This window comes from Carassius carassius, chromosome 6, assembly GCF_963082965.1.
Source record: "Carassius carassius chromosome 6, fCarCar2.1, whole genome shotgun sequence".
NCBI classification, from domain to species: domain Eukaryota; kingdom Metazoa; phylum Chordata; class Actinopteri; order Cypriniformes; family Cyprinidae; genus Carassius; species Carassius carassius.
This window is the reverse complement of record NC_081760.1, coordinates 11819296-11838729: the sequence shown is the minus strand read 5'-3', so window position 1 is coordinate 11838729 and position 19434 is coordinate 11819296. Positions and strand designations below refer to the sequence as shown.

The 19434-nt window shown below is 38.6% G+C and overlaps 1 protein-coding gene across 1 annotated transcript; it reads left to right on the top strand.

Moving 5' to 3' along the window:
* The first annotated feature begins 4110 nt into the window (after positions 1-4110).
* LOC132142387 (SLIT and NTRK-like protein 1) lies at positions 4111-7418 on the top strand. The gene has a single exon (XM_059552203.1). It carries the CDS (start codon positions 5189-5191, stop codon positions 7277-7279), a length of 2091 nt encoding a protein of 696 aa, XP_059408186.1. The 5' UTR covers positions 4111-5188; the 3' UTR covers positions 7280-7418.
* The last annotated feature ends 12016 nt before the right edge of the window (positions 7419-19434 follow it).

Genomic DNA, 19434 nt, shown 5'->3' with positions numbered 1-19434 from the left:
ATTATATTTTTGCCTGAAAATCTAGGCATTTATTTAACATTTACATTATTTTAATTATAGCTTGGTAGAGATGAACACAACAAAAGAAAGGAAAATCCAACTCAATAAAATTCTGAAAGAACAACCTAAATAAAATTGACATTAATATTTTCAAGGCTTTTCAAAAGTATTCAGTAACTTAAATGGGATTCTTACTATTCAAAAATCTAAAATATTATAAAAACAACTCCACTACACACAAAAAAATATATAATAGAGATTGAATCTGGTAATTTTATTTATTTATTTATTCATTCATTCATTCATTCATTCATTCATTCATTCATTCATTCATTCATTCATTCATTTATTTATTTATTTATTTATTTATTTATTTTTGTCAGGATGAATGTGTAGGGTTACAGTATCTCCATAATAACCCAACACAGCATATTTTTTACTCAAGAAAGCAGTTGGTAAGGTTTGACCTGGTATTTAGGTCAAGGATCAGTGAATGTCATTATCCCACTTGTATGTCGTTAGAGTTTGTGAGGCCTCACAAGAGGCCAACGACCTTTATTGTCCACAATGCATGTCTCCAGTAAATGGAGCTTGGGTTTGCTCATTTCCACCGTCTCACATTCTGCATCCATAGAGCCAATCTGTGCATGGTGCTCAGACACTAATGAGCTCTGTTCTGTTGGGAGCTCTCCATTCTGCTGAACATTTATTTACACAAGCCATGGATGGAGGTTTTCAGACTGAGATGGCTGGTATAAATCAGACTCTGATTATGGACTGTTGTGGTCCCTATATTATTAATATATGGTTTGATACACTTATTTATTAATAAGTAGCACATCAAAGATTCTTTAGTGGTATTGAGGGATAAGTAGGGATAAGTTTATTAATAAGTAGCACATCAAAGATTCTTTAGTGGTATTGAGGGATAAGTTCAGCAGAATGCTTACTCTGCTTATTACCATTCAATTAACTGGTTCTTCATGTATAGGCCAAATACTTGCTCTACCTGTAGAGAATGTGTTATTTTAATCATATGATATAGTTATATAGATAGAAGTTGTGTTTTTTTTTTTTTTTTTTCTCTAGTAAAGTGTCCTAGCGTGTCTTTAAGGTGACCATAACATACAATGTATTATTGTTGTTGTTGTTGTTGTTATTATTATTATTATTATTAAAATCCTTCTTCATGTAAAAGCAGCAGCATTTCAAATGTACTTTACAACTATGGTTGTAACTTTGGCAACTATGAATGCAATAATATGTAAGCCAATTTCTGCCACAATTGATGTCATAGTTTAGACTTTTTATCTCATCATTTCAGCTATGCATTATGTTATACCAAAGTCTCTTTAAAGGTGCTGTATGTAAGATTTTGACTCTACTAAAGCATAAAAATACCATAATATGTTTGCAGATATGAAACATGCTAAGTTTACATAATTGTTAATTTGAAAAAAAAATAAATAAAATAATAATAATAAAAATTAAATAAAATATTCTCTTTTGAAAATGTTGCGTTCAGGGCCAGAATGTTAATCTTTGTTTTGTTTTTTTGAAGCCCCGCCCACTGCCAGTTTACCCAATTGTATTTCGGCAACCTGGGTTGCCAGTTGGCAGAAAACATAGCATATTTCATTCCTGTTTGTGTCTCAATCTGGGAACCTGCATGTGCGTCATGTCTGAGGAGGAGGGGCCGGGTGTAAAAAAAAAACCCTCTCCAATATTTTAAATTTGGTCTGCAATACCTAGTTGAACCACTTGGTGTCAATCCTACATCCCTATAATATTCTATAGTCTTTGGTTATACTTAAGATGTGTTTGTGTCATAATATTGACTTTATTTTTTATGCCATAATTTCTTAACATTTTATCCCATATTCATAACTTAGTATATCTTAATTTCATCTTATTTTCTCAAAAGACTCAAATGCTTATGCAGAATGTAAGCTCTACTGTTTCCATTTAACAAATTTGGAAAAATGGCCACAAATGAGCATATGACTTCAGCAAACTTGGTGCACACGTCATATTTATTTTATCATATATATATATATATATATATATATATATATATATATATATATATATATATATATATATATATATATATATATATATATATGTATATATATATATATATATATATATTACCTTTATATTGTAGCTTGAAAGCATCTGTCCTCATTAATTTACATTCATGAATGAGATAAATAAACCTCCCCATTTATCTTTCATATGCAGTTAACGCTGAATACAACCCGTCTATAGAACATGAAACTTTCATAGTGCCACTCAGAGCATCTAGGCCATTATTTACTGCAGTGTGGCTCTTCATACCATGGCAGTCGATTGGCAATGGAAATGTATGTTGCACTTATTATTTATCCTTGTCCAAACATAAACCTGAAAACAAGGTTAAACATGACTCAACAGCCTCTTTCAGCCTGCTTTTAAAATGGTAGTACTGCTGATGTTTAAAAAAAGTTTGAACTCTATTAGTTGCTACTAATAAACACAATGAGGAAGATTGAAACTATAAATTAAATACAACACTGAGCTTTGCACACTTTCAAACTAAATTTTCCTGCAACATTGTCTCCTTTCCAAACAATGAAAGAGTTTCTTTGGTTTTCCTACACAGAAGTGAATTACACAACAGTTCTTCCTAAATTTGTGGGCCATATGTCAAACCTATGATGGGGAGACAAAAGCAGACTATTAGGCCAAAGGAAGTTGGAAATGGTCTTGACTGAACCGGGTGCATTATTTTGACCTGTACACATCCACACAATATTGACATAAGATCAAAAAACGCTGGAGACAGAGGGTGCCATAATGCACTTCTTTATGTTGAGGAGCAAGATGTATGGCAGCTGCTTCTGTGATATGGAGATGCATGTTGTGTATAAGTGAATAAATTGTTTTGGACTAAGCTACAAATTAACACAGTGCTGTATAAAAGTTGCATCCATCTTTAGCTTTCACTTGAGCATGCTACTGATTATTTAGAATATAAAATCACATTCATACAAACAAACATGCATACATAAGTATTTATTTATTTATTTATTTTTTAAGTAGATTCTGTTTTTGTGAGCGTCAGTTTTGTGTGTGTGTGTGTGTTATTATTATTATTATTCCATTTTTATATCACTGTAAAAACTAAATCTAGTAGCCTACTTAGATTAATTATATTTATTTGTTATATTTCATGACTAGCAGTAGAGTATTTTACTTTGAATTTCATGTTAAAACTTTTTGATTTTAGTCTTGTGAGTGTATTTTATGCAGGTAACACTGTACTTGGTTGATATAGTGTACACACACACACACACACACACACACACACACACACACACACACACACTAAAGTTAAAATGTAACTTTACATATACATTTCCATATGATGTATTCGCAGTTACTTATTATGAATACCAGTATCATCTGGCTGATATTCAATTCTAAATAGAGTTTCATTTAATTATCAGTAGTGCTTTCCTTCATCATCAAAGCCAACGCTTTACTTGCATTATCTAACACATTTAAATGCAGAAAAGTGATTTATTTTTGATTTATTTCTTTTATTTATAAAAATTATTGATTGCGTTGGAGGCAAGCACACCTCAGATATGAAAGAGTTTTCATAGGCTACAGTACAGTTGAAGATACCAGAGACGGAGTCGTGATGGCAAGAGAGTCAGTTAAGACTTGTGCTTTCATGTTTTTGCCAGCGCAGTGTTGCAAGTGATTATAAAACCCCCATCAATCACATACTCGCGAATAGACACACAAAAGCCCGTTATCTGCATGTTTCACGCACCGAATATATGAAGAAAGGCTTTGTGCGTGTGTGTGTGTGATGTTAGATATGTTTTGGCCATATATATAAACACACACACACACACACACACACACACACATATATATATATATATATATATATATATATATATATATATATGGTATGTACATGTACGCATTGAGTTTCAATCAGTTCACACTTGTTTTAATAGAGATTTGATGTGTTTATGTGTCTGACTGCCTTAAAAATAAATCAAGCAATATAGGGTGATATAAAAGGGAATGCCCAGCGTTCCTGTTGAAACGCACATATATTTTACAAATCACATGTCTTGAGTGCTGTGACGTAGCGTATGTGCGCATAGTTCCTATAGTCTTGACGCAGTGTTTGTTGTGACAGTAATAGAAGAAGCTCAGCGCACCGGCTGCACTGTTGCATGCACGTCGAGTAGTTAATTATTTTACCGCATTCAACTGCAGTTCCCCTTCCACACACACTCACACACATTCACAGATTCACAGCTGAAAAAAAAAGAAACCTTCTTTCGAACAACACCTGTGCTTTGTGGAATACTTCAGCTTTCTTCTTTTTTTTCTTCCCCCATCTGAAACAGGAATATCGTCTGTGAGGTCTCTGGAAATGTCGTGGGCTTTAAAGACATTTGAATGGAGAAAACGGAGTGTCTCTACGAAAGCTTCCGACGTGGACAGATAGGAGAAAACCATCCTGGAATGAAACCAATCTAAACCCTTCGAAGGCGACTTATTTGGACATTTCCAACACTTGCCCTGTATATGTGGACTGTTTTTTCAACCGTGCGTGCGAGCGAGCAAGCAAGCATTCCCTCATCCGATGGATTTTTGCCTTTGCAGCTCAGCAGAGGGTGTTAGATCTGCCAGTGAACACCGGGTTGAAAAGTCCAGAATCTCACAGCATTTGTCTTTGTGATACAAATGCGTTGAACGAAGCCGCCGAGGTCCGAGGACGGATGCTAAAGATGTAAAAATTTCGGATTAATCTTACTGCGATGCATAGAGATGTATGCGGTGTGATTTCAGCACCACGGGAGAAAGAACAGCTCCCGCGCCGTGGATATGTGAGAAATGCACAAGGTCAGTGATTTGCGAGTCTGGAAAGCCAAATAATTGAGTTGAAGATGTCATTTTGTAATCTTTAAGATTGTTTTGAGAGCATGCGATGGGGAGGTGATGAAAAAAAGGCTTCTTGCTATCGATTTTTTCTCAATCTGGACATAGCGAGCTGAGCATGGATATAATCACAGAGTGTACTCTGCTTTTTTAGACTGGATATATATCTTATTTATTGCCCTCTTGCTGATTGTATTCATGTCTTGATGTCGGGGATGATTGTGTTGTATTGAAAATGCTGCTTTGGATTGTGTTGCTGAAGGCGGCTCTTTGTGTAGCTATCGGGAATGTTACAAGGGACGTCTGTAAGGAGCAAATCTGCTCCTGCAATGCAATAGAAGGCGATTTGCACATTGACTGTGAGAAAAGGAGCCTCACGAACCTGCACCATTTGACAGGTCCAAGCTCCCAGTTTTACCATCTCTTGCTTCACGGGAATTCTTTATCCAGACTTTTCCCCAACGAGTTTGCTAACTTTTACAATGCTGTGAGCTTGCATTTGGAGAACAATGGCTTGCATGACATTGTGCCCGGTGCGTTCTTGGGACTGCAGCTTGTGAAACGGCTGCACATCAATAACAACAAGATTAGGTCTTTCAAAAAGAATACATTTCTTGGTTTAGATGACCTGGAGTACCTTCAAGCTGACTTCAACCTTCTGAGGGACATTGAACCGTCCGTGTTCAGGGACTTAAGTAAGCTTGAAGTTTTAATCTTAAACGACAACCTTATTAGCGCTCTTCCCATAAATGTGTTTCAGAATGTGCCCATCACGCACCTCGATCTGAGAGGTAACCGAATAAAAACGTTGCCTTATGAAGGGATTCTAGAGCAGATACCTGGCATTGTGGAGGTTTTATTGGAGGACAACCCATGGGATTGCAACTGCGACCTGGTTTCCCTAAAGGAATGGCTAGAGAACATCCCGCAGAATGTGCTCATAGGAAGAGTAATTTGCGAGGCACCCACTCGGCTGCAAGGGAACGATCTGAACGAAACGGCTGAGATGGAGTTGTGCCCTTCAAAGAGCGGCATGGATTCCAGCCTGGTTGCACCTCCCACCCAAGATGAGACTCCCAATCGCGGCCCCCGTCCAACACCCTATAAAGCGAGTGGGGTGACGGAGTCCCATAATGCTGGGGGAGGGCGTAACAGGGGACGTCCGGGAAAAGCCAGGGAAAATTGGCAGCTGAAAACAAAGCCCACAGCCATGGCGACGGGCACCAATGAAAGGGAGCCGCTTGCTAATTCGACCTGCCCTCAGTCCTGTAGTTGTAAGTTGATAGGAACTAGACAAGGGCTTGGGGTTAACTGCGAGGGCAGGAAAATAGAAAGCGTGGCTAATCTCAAACCAAGACCCCTGAGTGCACATGAGTTAAATCTGCGCGACAACAACATTCATACCATCAAAAGGAACCAGCTCAGAGGATACCATAGCTTAAATTTGCTTGATTTGGGGGGGAATAACATTAAAATGATTGAAAATGGCACTTTTCACAATCTGACGGAGTTGAGGTGGCTCTACATGGACAAGAATTACTTGGATACATTAATGGCGGAGATGTTCATTGGACTTCAGAACCTGGAGTATCTCAGTTTGGAATATAATGACATCCAGCTCATAATGCCAGGCACCTTCAGCCCAATGCCCAACTTGAGGGTGCTCTTCCTCAACAACAACCTGCTCAAAGCTCTCCCCGTGGATTCATTTTTGGGGGTGTCTTTGTCTAAAATAAGCTTGCATAACAATTATTTTACATATCTCCCTGTAATAGGTGTCTTAGACCAGCTCAACTCCATTATCCAGATTGATTTGCATGGGAACCCCTGGGATTGCTCATGCAACATTGTTCCCTTCAAAAAGTGGACAGACAAGCTTGGGGCAGACGTCATTGTGAGCGATCTCAAATGCGAATCTCCCGAGGAGTTCTGGAAGAGGGATTTCCGGCGAATCAGGAACGATCTAATGTGCCCTCAACTCGATGAGAAGATCTCCCCCACCTCCCTGTCCAAAAACAGCACTTTCCCGGCAGACACAGGGACACGGCCAAACTCCTACCTGGAGCCTAGCAGAGTGTCCATTTCAGTGCTCGTGCCCGGTCTGCTCTTGGTTTTCGTGACGTCTGCCTTCACCGTGGTGGGAATGCTGGTCTTTATCCTGCGTAATCGAAAGAGATCTAAGCGGAGAGACGGCAACTCTTCTGCGTCAGAAATCAATTCTTTACAGACAGTATGCGACTCATCCTACTGGCACAGCGGAGCTTATCATGCAGACGGGCCAAACAGAGGTTACGAATGTGGTGCCCACTCTCTCTCTGACAAATGATGCTCATGGAGACATGAACAAGCAAATGGATGTACTGCGTTTTGTATGTTGCAGTGACAATGGAGGGCGACACACAAACATTAGACCTCAGACTCGCCTCTGTGGGGAAAAAATAGCCTATTTTTGTTGCTTCAGTTAAGTATTGCATCCATGAAACACTGCGATGGGGCCCCCACTGTTATATATGTATAGAACCTCTCTCTTTCTTTCTCCTCCCAGTTCAGACTGCAAAACACGCTCAAAAGGGGACGTGGGAACAGTGCACGAACGCATGAATGTAATGTAAATAATGGACTGTAACATATCTGCATGATTCGCATGGTCTCAACACACACTGGGAACCATTAACATAGTATCAAGGAAGCCAACGCGACCCTTCTTTCATGTTATCAGTATATATATAAATATATAAATATATAAATATAAAACTATATATGACTATGTTAAAAGTACTATTTCTTCTATTTTTTTTTTTTCAGTTAGAATTTGTATTTGCTGTTGGATTTCTCTTTCTCAAAGGTGGATGGGCAAAAAGGTGGAGATAATCAGTTGTAAATGCATGTACTTTCCGCTTTATCAGTTGCTTGTTTATTGGTTGATGTGGGGATAATTTAAACATTTTTTTTTCTTTCTTGTTTTTTTTTTTCTTTGTGCAGATTTCTCATGTATCTGCCTAGTCATCTCTTCTATGAATGTAAAATGTGTTTATCTTATAGTTTGCCAACTCTTGACATGTTTGGGATGCAGGTAAGCAGGTGACCATGCTGATACTGCAAAAATTCAATGTAGCTCCAGTGGTTCATGATCTTGTGTGTCGATGGATACAGCATGTGGATACAAGGACAACGCAATGGGAGGATTTTATTTCTATTTGTATTTTTTTTTTTTTAAGAAATGTTTTGTATGTGCAGATTTTCGATAAGTCTTCAGAGTGCACATAGACTAAGATGCCTTTATTTTTATTTATTATTATTATTATTATTATTAATGTTATTAATTAGTATTATTCTTTTTATGGGATGAAGTGTTCCTTCACAAAAGCCTATTTTTCACTGTAAGTATTGTGAGCTTTTGTAAAGCCATCTATTTGGTCCAAATATGAGAAAGGAATATTATGCTGTTTGCTACTGCGATATGTCCTATAAAGTGGATGAAAAGGTGTAAATATATACCAGAAGCAGACAGAGGCATGTCTGTGCATTTGACTGATGTCATCACAGCAGCCGTAGATCGAATAGCTGCCTCTAGATGTCGCTGTTGCCTGTCAAGCATTTGAAACCATGCTGGGAGCTGAAGTTCAAAGGTATGTGTAGGCGAACCAGCATTCACATTATCAACATAACTAGGCCTAAGTGTGTCACTGTGATGGCTAATACTTGGAGAGAAGGGCAGGATCAAATTTAGTAGTGAAGAACATAAGTTGAACGCTGTTTCCAAAATGCCATTTTTACAAACAAGATGTAGAGTGCAGTGCCATGCATCTTACTGCTAGCATTTAAATGTCACTTCTGATGTTTTTCAGGTTGAGTTTGTATAACTGTAATGATTTTACAACACAACAACATAAATAAAGAACGGCTAAAAGCCATCCATTTCCATAGTCCGAATATCATCTAGATGTTGTAGCTTACATTTTTATTCCTTCATGTTAAAGCTCTTGGCCCTAATTATGTTAGTTTATTGAATAATACAATGTCCATCCAGCAACCTATTTATGGCCATGCCTTGCTGGAAGTGTGGAAAATGCACTGGGAAATGCTTTTCCCTCTTACCTGTCAATTTGATTTAGGTTGCACAAAACAAAAGTCGAGAGGTTGAATTACAGTCCAGCAGAACGTCCCAACAGGGTTCCTGTCATATTGCAATGGTTTATTATTTGGTGCATTTTTCCAAAAGTTTGTCTCAGAGTTACATTTCTATGCTTTGCTACATTTGATCTGCTTATATTTTGTTAAATAAAATGTGGTGGAGGTTGAGTGAAGTTACAATGGGTATATATTGTGAATGTAAAGATGTCCTGTTTTTACAAATCTATTTGTGATTGTCAGATTTCGGTTACAAAATTCTCAGCATTATGCAGTTCAGTGCATTACTGTGAACATAATAAGCACTGGTCAATGCGGTTAATATGAAACGCTAATGCTTTACAGACTTTTAAAAATGAAAGGCACTTAATGGTATCAAATTAATACATACTCACATGGGAAAGATATTTAATGGATTATGTCTAGCTCTCAAAAGGTCAGAAGAATATAGGTTATTCATTCCTGTTATGCAGGATGTCAAAAATGTAAGTTTATGTTATAGCCTAATTTAAAAAAAAAATCTATAAAACTGTGTACTAGACTTTCAGAAATATGTTTGACTCTTAAATTGCTGTAGCTCAAAAAGCTGAGCATAGTGTTAGAAACACCAAAGTTGTGAATTAGATTTATAGGGAATGCATGACTAAATAATGTATACTGTACCTTGAACATATTAATCCAAGTTAAGTTGCTTAATTAAGTCAATTAAGTGTCTGCTATATGATTTTTTAATCAGAGTTTATATATATATATATATATATATATATATATATATATATATATATATATATATATATATATATATATATATATATATATATATATATATATAATGCATAATGTCTAATGTCTACTAATGTCTAAAAGGCACTGGCTAAGTGAAGTAAGGGTTTGACTGTTAGCTTACATGTTTATTTATTTATTTATTTATTTATATATTTTTAATATTTAATTATTTATTAGACTTTTTTATTTTTTTATGTATTTATTTTTTTGATAGCAACATGAAAATGCATAGCAGGAATGTCCCAAGTGACTTAAACCCTAGGGAAATATTCCATGGACTAATTTGATTTTTTTTTTCATTCTTTCAATAAGTATATAAGGTTTATTTATGGGTGAGTAAAAAAACTAACAAAAAAACATACCTGTTGCACATGGGGATCTTCAACATGTCAGAGACAGTGTTGCAGTGTTGTTTTGCATATTTGTTTGATGTGAAATTTAGGTCACATTCTTAATGCAATGTTTTCATCATCTCTGTTTGGAAAAAGACTCAGTTAAACAAACCTAAAAGGGAAGATGTTCAGTCATTTTTAAATTGTGCTTAGTACATGTGATTTTTGGAGGCCACAACCCTGAATTTTCTGGGATCAAACTGTTGACCACTGTTATGAAGCGAATCAAAACCGTAGAAATATATTCCAGTTTAAATACTATATTAAGCTTTAATCGAGGCTTAAATATCCACTGTAAAAGTATTTTTCAAGCCGAGTAAAAATGACCGTGGTAATACAGTTTATACTGTCTAATACAGTATGTATTTAACATTTAAAGTTTACTAAAAAATGATAATTTGCTTAAAGTGTACTCACCTTCAAATGTAGATGAGTTTGTTTCTCAATGGGAACAAATTTTGAATTTACATCACTTGCTCACCAGTGGATCATCTGTAGTGAATGGGTACAGTCAGAATGAGTCCAAACAACTGATAAAACCATCACAATAATCCACAAGTTATACACAACTCCAGTCCATCAAAATTAATGTGAAAAGCTGAAGTGAAAAGCTGCATGCTTGTAAGAAATAAATTCATTATTAAGATGTTTTGAATTGTTTGTACTCTCATTCTGACTGCACCCGATGTAATTATAAATTTCTCCAAATCCTTGCCGATAAAGAAACAAACTCGTCTTTTGGATGACCTGAGGGAGAGAACATTTTTGGAAAATTTTCATTTTGGTTGAACTATTTCTTTCATTAATTCAAAATAATCAATCTGCAAAAAGGTTCCTCTTCCTTATTATTAGTTAGATCATTTCAGAGTGCAGAGATCTGATTTTCAGTATGCAAATTTCCACAGCTGTATGCACATCTGCACTCAAATTCTTGCAAAGTCTCTCAAATGATGTTATCTTGCCAAGAATTACTTGGATAATGATATTCACTGTGGTATGATCCTCAACACTGGTTGAATGGTTTTCTTGCCAAGCTGGGTAATCAACACTAGTCCTCTTTGTTCTCTCGAGGGATGGCAGTTGGCTAAACAACGCTGGTGTCTGTGGTTTCACTTTTTTCCCATCTTAAATTAAATCCTATGACGTCCTGTGAGAACCCCTAATTCCCTCACGTTGCCCATAATTTCGTTCCAGTCATGCCCTACTATTGCACATCCTTTAACAGGTTTTGTGCCTGTGTTCCACTCTCGTACACTTTGTTCAATGGCAAGGGAGCTTTATAGAAACCTTCCTTCACCTGGGAAGAAAGAATTGGTGTATAGTGTGGTGAATAAATGTGTTAAATCAAAGAAGCATGGCCTACATGCCAGTGCGGGGAATTTAGAACTCAAGGAGGTGCTGTGATGCTTTTTAGTCCTCCTTTACTTTTCAGAAGCATAAAAGCAGCCCAGAGGTAACTCGGTGCACACTAGCACCGTTTCTGCTTCTGAGTGTTTTAAATTGCAGAGCTGGTCCAAGTTGGTGTCTCAAGTAGGCCAAGGTTGTTATATTCAACTGTGTGTATAAAAATGATATTGGCTTGATATGCATTTATTTTGATTGAACTGATAATGAAAGATATATTAATAATAATAATAATAATATTGGGGGTATTTTGTACAATCTGTTTCTGTTTTATTTGTGTGACTGATTGAACTGTTTGCTTTTTACTTCAGTTGTCAGATTAAGCTTTTGTAGAAATTGTAAAGTGTACCAAAAATCACACTTAAGCCTTAAAATGCTCAAAAATGTATAAATATCTTTGCATAAGAAAACAAGAGTGTCATTTATTTGACAGATGGCACAATCATGCATTTCAAACCATTTTTTTTTTTACAAAAAAAATAGTAGAATTAGACTTTAATAATAAAATTAGACATACTGTCTACAGTCAACACCAAGTAGGCCTATATGAACATTTTGTGGCTGTCAAACAGAATTTTTAAGATGCCACATAAATTTGTCATGCCCATTTAATTGAACTTTCTATTCATCAGAGAAACCTGCTGACAATGTATCACAGTTTCTACAAAATATGAAGCAGCACAACTAATTTTAACATTGATAATAATAAGAAATGTTTCTTGAACAGCAAAACAGCATATTCGAATGATATCTTAAGGAATTATGGGACACAGAACACTGAAGTAATGATTCTGAAAATTCAACTTTGCATCACAGGTATCAATTCCATTTTAAAATAGAAAACAATTATATATATAAATATGTGTTTTCTGTTATTTCAATGTTTTTTGTTTTTGTTGTTGTTTTTCACCCACTAGGGGACGGTCCATGAATATCATGTAATTTAAGGTATCCAGGAATCTGCTCTCAGAAAGAATACCTGATCCAAGGACGCTCTCCACCGCTCGGACAGACAGATGGTGAAGCAGACTGTGACAAACTCATGTGCTTCTCTGAGCTGTGTTTGTTCCCTTTCTGCTCAGACTGAAGGCCTCGTTGATTGATTTCTTTCCCATCCTCAACTCTAATGGGATTTAAGGGATTTAGGTTGGGTTCTTGATGGCCAATGGATCAATACATTGTTCAGCAAGGACAAATTGATTGCTTTTTTGAAATTCTGCTGCTTCTTTGCCCTCAAATATGTGAGCTGTGAAGGTATTGTGCTTTATTAAAGTTTAGTATATAATGGTTATACAGAAAACCATGACTAAACCTTTGTGGACAAGATGTGGAGATGCTTTTATTCTGAAGGTCTGTGCTAATATTGATTTGTTTGTTTGATTTTTAGATGCAAACTTTGTGGTAGGGCGATACTCCTAAGCAGTCTGGAAGTTGTTGTTATTCTTTGCACATTTTCATTCCGCAATTAAGCCCTGTTCCCTTTCCTGAGTCACTGACCCGGTCCTCTCAAGGACGTTCCTGCCTCTGAAATCTTCGAGATGCATCATTTTGTTTCACAGTGAATGTCAGAATCATTACTGCTTGCTGTTTTTTTGTGGTTTTCAGTCGGCTCTTCCCTGCACTGGAAAACTGCTATGAGCTGTTGTCTGTGAAAAGAAGCAATCCTTATTTCACAGAAGCGAAGCACAGACCTTAGATAACAGAAGCATCAGATTCTGTGTGAGAGTGAGTCACTGGCTGAGGTGCTGAAGGTCGGTTATTAATGAAAGAGCTGTATATAAAGATCATAATAGGGCAGATCATTATATCGAGACTCATTTATGATGTTGGCAGTGTATGGTGGCTGGTGCTGTTAAAGCTGGTGAGGCTTATATTGCAGGCTAGAGGTCACAGCTCTTGGGACTTGTGAAGATGAAGCTGTAAAGATGAGGTAAACATACTTAAATTTGTACATTTTTAGAAGATTATTTCAGTGTTTACCTGGGCAAAACTCACGTCTGTTAGTCTAGGCAGTTGCCTCACTGTTGCTATGCAAACGCTGATGTTCTACACTGTAAAAAAAAAAGAATCTGTGAAAAAAAACGGATAATGTACTGGCAGAAAATTACCAGGACATTTTCTGTTAAATTTACGGACACTTTATGGACACTTCCTTCAACATTAAAACGGAAATTTCTGTAGATTAGCATTTTCTTCCGTACCATAAACGGAAAATTCGTTATGCAGAGATTTAAAAAAAAAAATATATAGCATAGGCCTCTTCTGTAGCAAATAAATCCAGCACAATATGTATAAATTGAACATGGTTTATTTTTACCTCATGTGAACATTCTTAAAAATGCGTTCAGTAGCTTTTATTTGCCTTAAACAGGTGAAGACAAAAATATTATGACATCAATTTAACAATCTGAAAAGCACCATTGAAAATGTTTGTATTATAGAACAATTTTTAGTTTAAACAGCAACATGCAGAAAAAAGAAATCATGAACAGGTACTTAACAGTGAACAGTATTGGTGTTGCACCAAATAGTGGTCACAAAGACAAACATTTTCAAATACATGGGGTAAAAATTAATACAAAGACAGGGCTGTCATTATTAACAATTGCTACGGACTTATAGTCAGTCAAGTGAAATGACACCATTTTCCCATAGAACACAACATTCTTTAAAAAGCACAAAATGTGAATTTTGCCATCAGTTATTCTCCCTCATAACGTTTCAAATCCATACAATTTCCATTCATCTTTGAAACACAAATAAAGAGTATTTTTAATGAAATCTTTGTGCTTTCTGTCCCTCAATTGACAGCCTATGCAACTACCATTTCAACGTCCAATACAGTATAGCTGTCAAATTTAAATAAAAAGGATCTTCATTAGTGTTCCAAAAATGAACAAAAGTCTAACAGGATTGGAATGAGATTATTCATATAATATTATGGGTAAACTAACCCTAGTTAGATTACTAACCTCTTATTCATGCTAAATTATCTGCATCTACAATTGACATCGAAAAATAAAAAAAAACTTTCTTGTACAGCATTTGAAAATAAAGAACAAAGATTTATGCACTCATACCTGACATTTCAATGTTAAACTAAGAAAACTATACAATCCAAATTAAGATTCAGACAGGGCTCCAAGTGTTTGTGTGCATTTAGTATTAGGAAATTACTTTTTTTGAGATTAAAAAAAAAAAAAAAAAACTCTAATTTATACGGATTCTAGAAGTAGTTCATACATGAGTCTTGGAAGCGTAGATTGCCTTCATCTGAACCTTTGACACTCGTTCAGGATTTCTTCACAGGAAGACTGTTAATGACAAGAAATGAAAATGAATGAAAAAGTACAGAATAACATGCAGAACAGGTTGAGATTGAATTATTAAGTTCCAGTTTAAACATTGCTTATAAAATATCTGTTAAGTCATTCAGTTATCTTCAGATCACAAATAAAGATATTTCTGATGAAATCCGAGAGCTCTCTGACCCATGGGGGATGTGTGTGGTGCTGTTGACGTAGACCCTGCATGCGCTGCACCTTGTTTACTGGCAAATTAATGCACACGCATCCGTAGTGGTACTCTAGTTAATGGCGGCAGACTCTCCCAGGAGAGGATAAATCATTGAATAAAGTTGTAATTTTGTTTACTTTGCACACAAAAAGTATTCATTTTATTTAAAAAAAAAAGTAATATTTTTGTAAAATTACAGCTGAACCACTGATGTCACATGGACCATTTTAACAATGTCCTTATCCTACATGTCTGTGCCTTGATCGTGGTAGGGCCCTTGCTGTCTATGCAGGGTCAGAAAGCTTTCAGATTCCATCAAAAATATCTCAATTTGTGTTCTGAAGATGAACGAAGGTCTTACAGGTTAATGACAGAATTTTCGTTTTTGACTGAACTAACCCTTTGATTATTTTCCACTAAAAGGCAACATAAAATGCTTTATACACAGTTTCATTACATATTTTCCTTACATTTGTATGAATTCCAGCATAGGTGCCATTCTTCTCCGGATGTTTATGTTTAAAATAAAACAAAGGGAATGTCTCAATGGGGGGAGGACAAGGTAACTTGTATGACAGCAATCTGGAATCTCCAATAACAACAAACAAAGAAATTATAAACAACACATTGTAAATTCTTAAAGCCACTCCAAACATTGATTAAATCTTTCCTACACAAACAACTTCACTAACCAAGTTAACTGAATAAACAACTCAATGACTATTTTTTTGTCAGTGTTGAACATCCCTAATGGTAAATAAATATGGAAACATATGGATAGCAATTTGAAATATGCAAAATGGCAATGCAATACGTAAAATGGTAATGTAGTTCTGTGTTTTAATTTACATTTCACCATACATGTGTCCATAATTTTGTTCAAAATGAAAATTCTGTTATATGATTTATATTTGCCATTTTCTACACTAGTTTTAATATGCAAATTAAAAACATTTAAACACTTTATAAGTGGCAAAATTAAAGTGAAAATGTATTACCCAAATTGATTAGATATGTTTAACATGTCCAAGCAAGAACTGTAGCAAAATTTCTGACATGCTTTTGACATTTTTCCTAAATGCATTTAGACTTGAGGGTAGAACACATTTTAATCATAATACCTCATAATAATTGTAGCAAAAATGCTGTGAGAATTTCAGAATGCATTCTGAGCCAAATGTGCAGCAAAATGGTGATTTAAATCTTTATTTTTCTTAAATGCATTGACTCTTACATACAAGAGTTTTCAATAGCATTTTCATTTAATACCCTGCGATGAATTTAGTTTAAGTCAGTGTGGAGAGCGTTTGGTTGACTGAACATTGACTTATTGTGTGTCCTGTTGCGGAGCCCCACCTTGATGTAGCCTAACGATTGACTGGCCAGGAGCATGTTGCATTTTCAAACGCATTTCAAATCCACATTAACTTTTTATTCGTCGCGAGGTATTAAGTGAAAATGCAATTGAAACGTACTCTGTTACTAAACGTAACCTCAGTTCTCTCTAGAAGAGCGAACGAGTACTGCGTCTTAGCTAAGACGCTACGGGAAAAGTCTCTTTTCACGAAATACTGAAGCAAAAAATTATCCTTAATTTTGTATTTTTGTAAAGCGCATTTGCAGCAGTACACAGCCATAGGCAAGACTTCGCGCAAGACTTCGCTTCGCGCCCTTCTTGCCACTTCCCGCCGAAACGGGTGTGGCCCAACCTATAAAAGGAGCTCGAAAAGGCTGACTCACCTGATTTATTTCATCGCCGAAGCGAAGCAGAGTGAATCGTATGCACGGCAGAGAACGCAGTACTCGTTCGCTCTTCTAAAGAGAACCGAGGTTACGTTTAGTAAACGAGTACGTTCTCTTACGAGAGATCTCTCGTACTGCGTCTTAGCTAAGACGCTACGGGAACCCAATGTAAAACGCCGTGCGTGCAGGGATCACACACCAATAAACCTGAAGCAACGCCCAGGATTTACAGTGCACAGTCACCTGACGGACTCACAGAGAGTCCAGGACAGAAAGGGGGGAAGCCCTCCGTCCCATATCTAGCAGCATCCGTAGATGCGGCAATATGACATCACACAGCCGAGGCAAGGCCTGACCAATGTGGCAATGCGGGTCTTACGCAATACTGCCCATATAACAGTCGGCAGCGCATAGCGCTCTTGAACTCAGAATTCCCCTCAGGGCCCTGATTCGACTATACCGACAACAGCCTTGCTTGCAAGGCGGGAACCTCCAGGTTATAGAACCTGATAAATGTAGACGGCGAGGCCCAACCTGCCGCCATACATATATCCTGCAAGGAGATCCCAGTAGACCACGCCCACGACGAGGCGACGCCTCTTGTGGAGTGTGCTCTGACGCCCAACGGGCACTGAAGGCCCCTGGAAGCGTAAGCTAACGCTATGGCGTCAACTATCCATCTGGATAGAGTCTGTCTCGAAACAGCCATTCCCTTGGAACGTCCACGGAATGAGACAAACAGCTAGTCCGTCTGCCGAAAGGCAGCAGAGCGAGACACATAAGCTCTTAAAACCCTGACAGGGCAAAGAAGACTCAAGTCTCCATCCTCCCCTGACACCGGCAGGGCAGACAGGGCAATAACCTGAGCCCGAAACGGTGTGTTGAGGGATTTTGGCACATAACCGTGCCTAGGTTTGAGTATGACTCTTGAGTCATTGGGCCCAAACTCCAAGCATGACTGGCTCACCGAGATCGCGTGCAAATCACCCACACGCTTCACAGAAGCGAGAGCCAACAAGAATACTGTCTTGAACGACAGATGCTGAAGGCTAACCGATTGGATAGGCTCAAAAGGGGGACCCTTCAAGGCCTCCAAAACCGCCGCGAGGTCCCACATAGGGACTGACGGAGGTCTGGGAGGATTCAGCCTCCTAGCTCCTCTGAGGATCCGGATGACCAAATCGTTCCTTCCTATTGACTGATCGGACGCCGTTTCAGAAAACGCCGCGATGGCCGCCACATAAACTTTGAGCGTGGATGGGGCTCTCCCCTTATCCAACAGCTCCTGTAGGAAGGAGAGGACCTCCGTCACCTCACAACTAAGGGGTGAATAACCTCGAGCTGTGCACTAGCTGGAGAACACCGACCACTTCGAGGCATACAGACGTCGTGTCGACGGAGCTCTAGCCTGAGTGATGGTATTTAGCACTCCCACTGCGAGATCAGCGGGTAACCGTTGAGCGCCCACACATGGAGGGACCACAACTCCGGTTGAGGGTGCCAAATCGAGCCCCTGGCCTGCGAGAGGAGGTCCCTCCTCAACGGTACCGGCCACGGGGCGACATCTGCTAACTGCATCAAATCTGGGAACCATGGTTGGTTCTTCCAAAGAGGTGCTACAAGCAGTATTGAACATCTCGTTTCTCTCACCCGTTCTATCACATGCGGAAGGAGGGAGATGGGAGGGAACGCATAAAGCGGGCAGCACGGCCATCTCCGTGACAGCGCGCTTTCGTTCTTGGAAAAGAACGCGGGGCAGTGAGCGTTTTCGTGGGACGCAAAGAGGTCCACCTCCGCCATGCCAAATCTCTCCCACAACAGCCGGACTGTTTGCGGGTGTAGAGACCATTCGCCCGTAGGAACATTGCCTCTGGACAGCCTGTCTGGACCCAGATTCTGCAGTCCAGGCACATGCACTGCTCTCAGCGAGCGCGAGTTGCGCTGAGCCCAAACCAGGAGGCGTTCCGTCAGCCTGCACAGGTTTCGGGACCCGAGACCGCCCTGGCGATTTATGTAGGACACCACGGACATGTTGTCCGAACGGACTACGACGTGGTGATCCTTGATATGGGGACAAAAGCGCATCAGCGCGTTCTCCACTGCCAGCATTTCCAGGCAGTTGATATGATGGAGCTTTTCCCGTTCTGACCATAGGCCAAAGGACGGTCTGCCTTCGAGCAGCGCTCCCCATCCTGAAGTGGAGGCGTCCGTAGACACCATTTTCACACTCGGGGAAGTCCCCAGGCTTACACCTGATCGGTACCAGCCGTTCGCTGTCCAAGGTGCTAGAGCCGCAACACAGCTCTGATCGACCTTGAAATGCAGCCGGCCAGATGCCCACGCTCTGCGCGGCACCCGAGCCTTCAGCCAGAACTGCAGGGGGCGCATGCGGAGCAGGCCCAGCCGCAGAACCGGAGATGCTGAGGCCATGAGACCGAGCATCTTTTGACAGTGTTTGAGCGACACGGTCGTGCCGCAGCGGAAAGAACTCGCTGCACGCTGAATGCCC

Bases quoted from the DNA above. Each gene is read 5' to 3' on its own strand.
- LOC132142387 (XM_059552203.1), top strand. From the start codon at position 5,189: ATGCTGCTTTGGATTGTGTTGCTGAAGGCGGCTCTTTGTGTAGCTATC.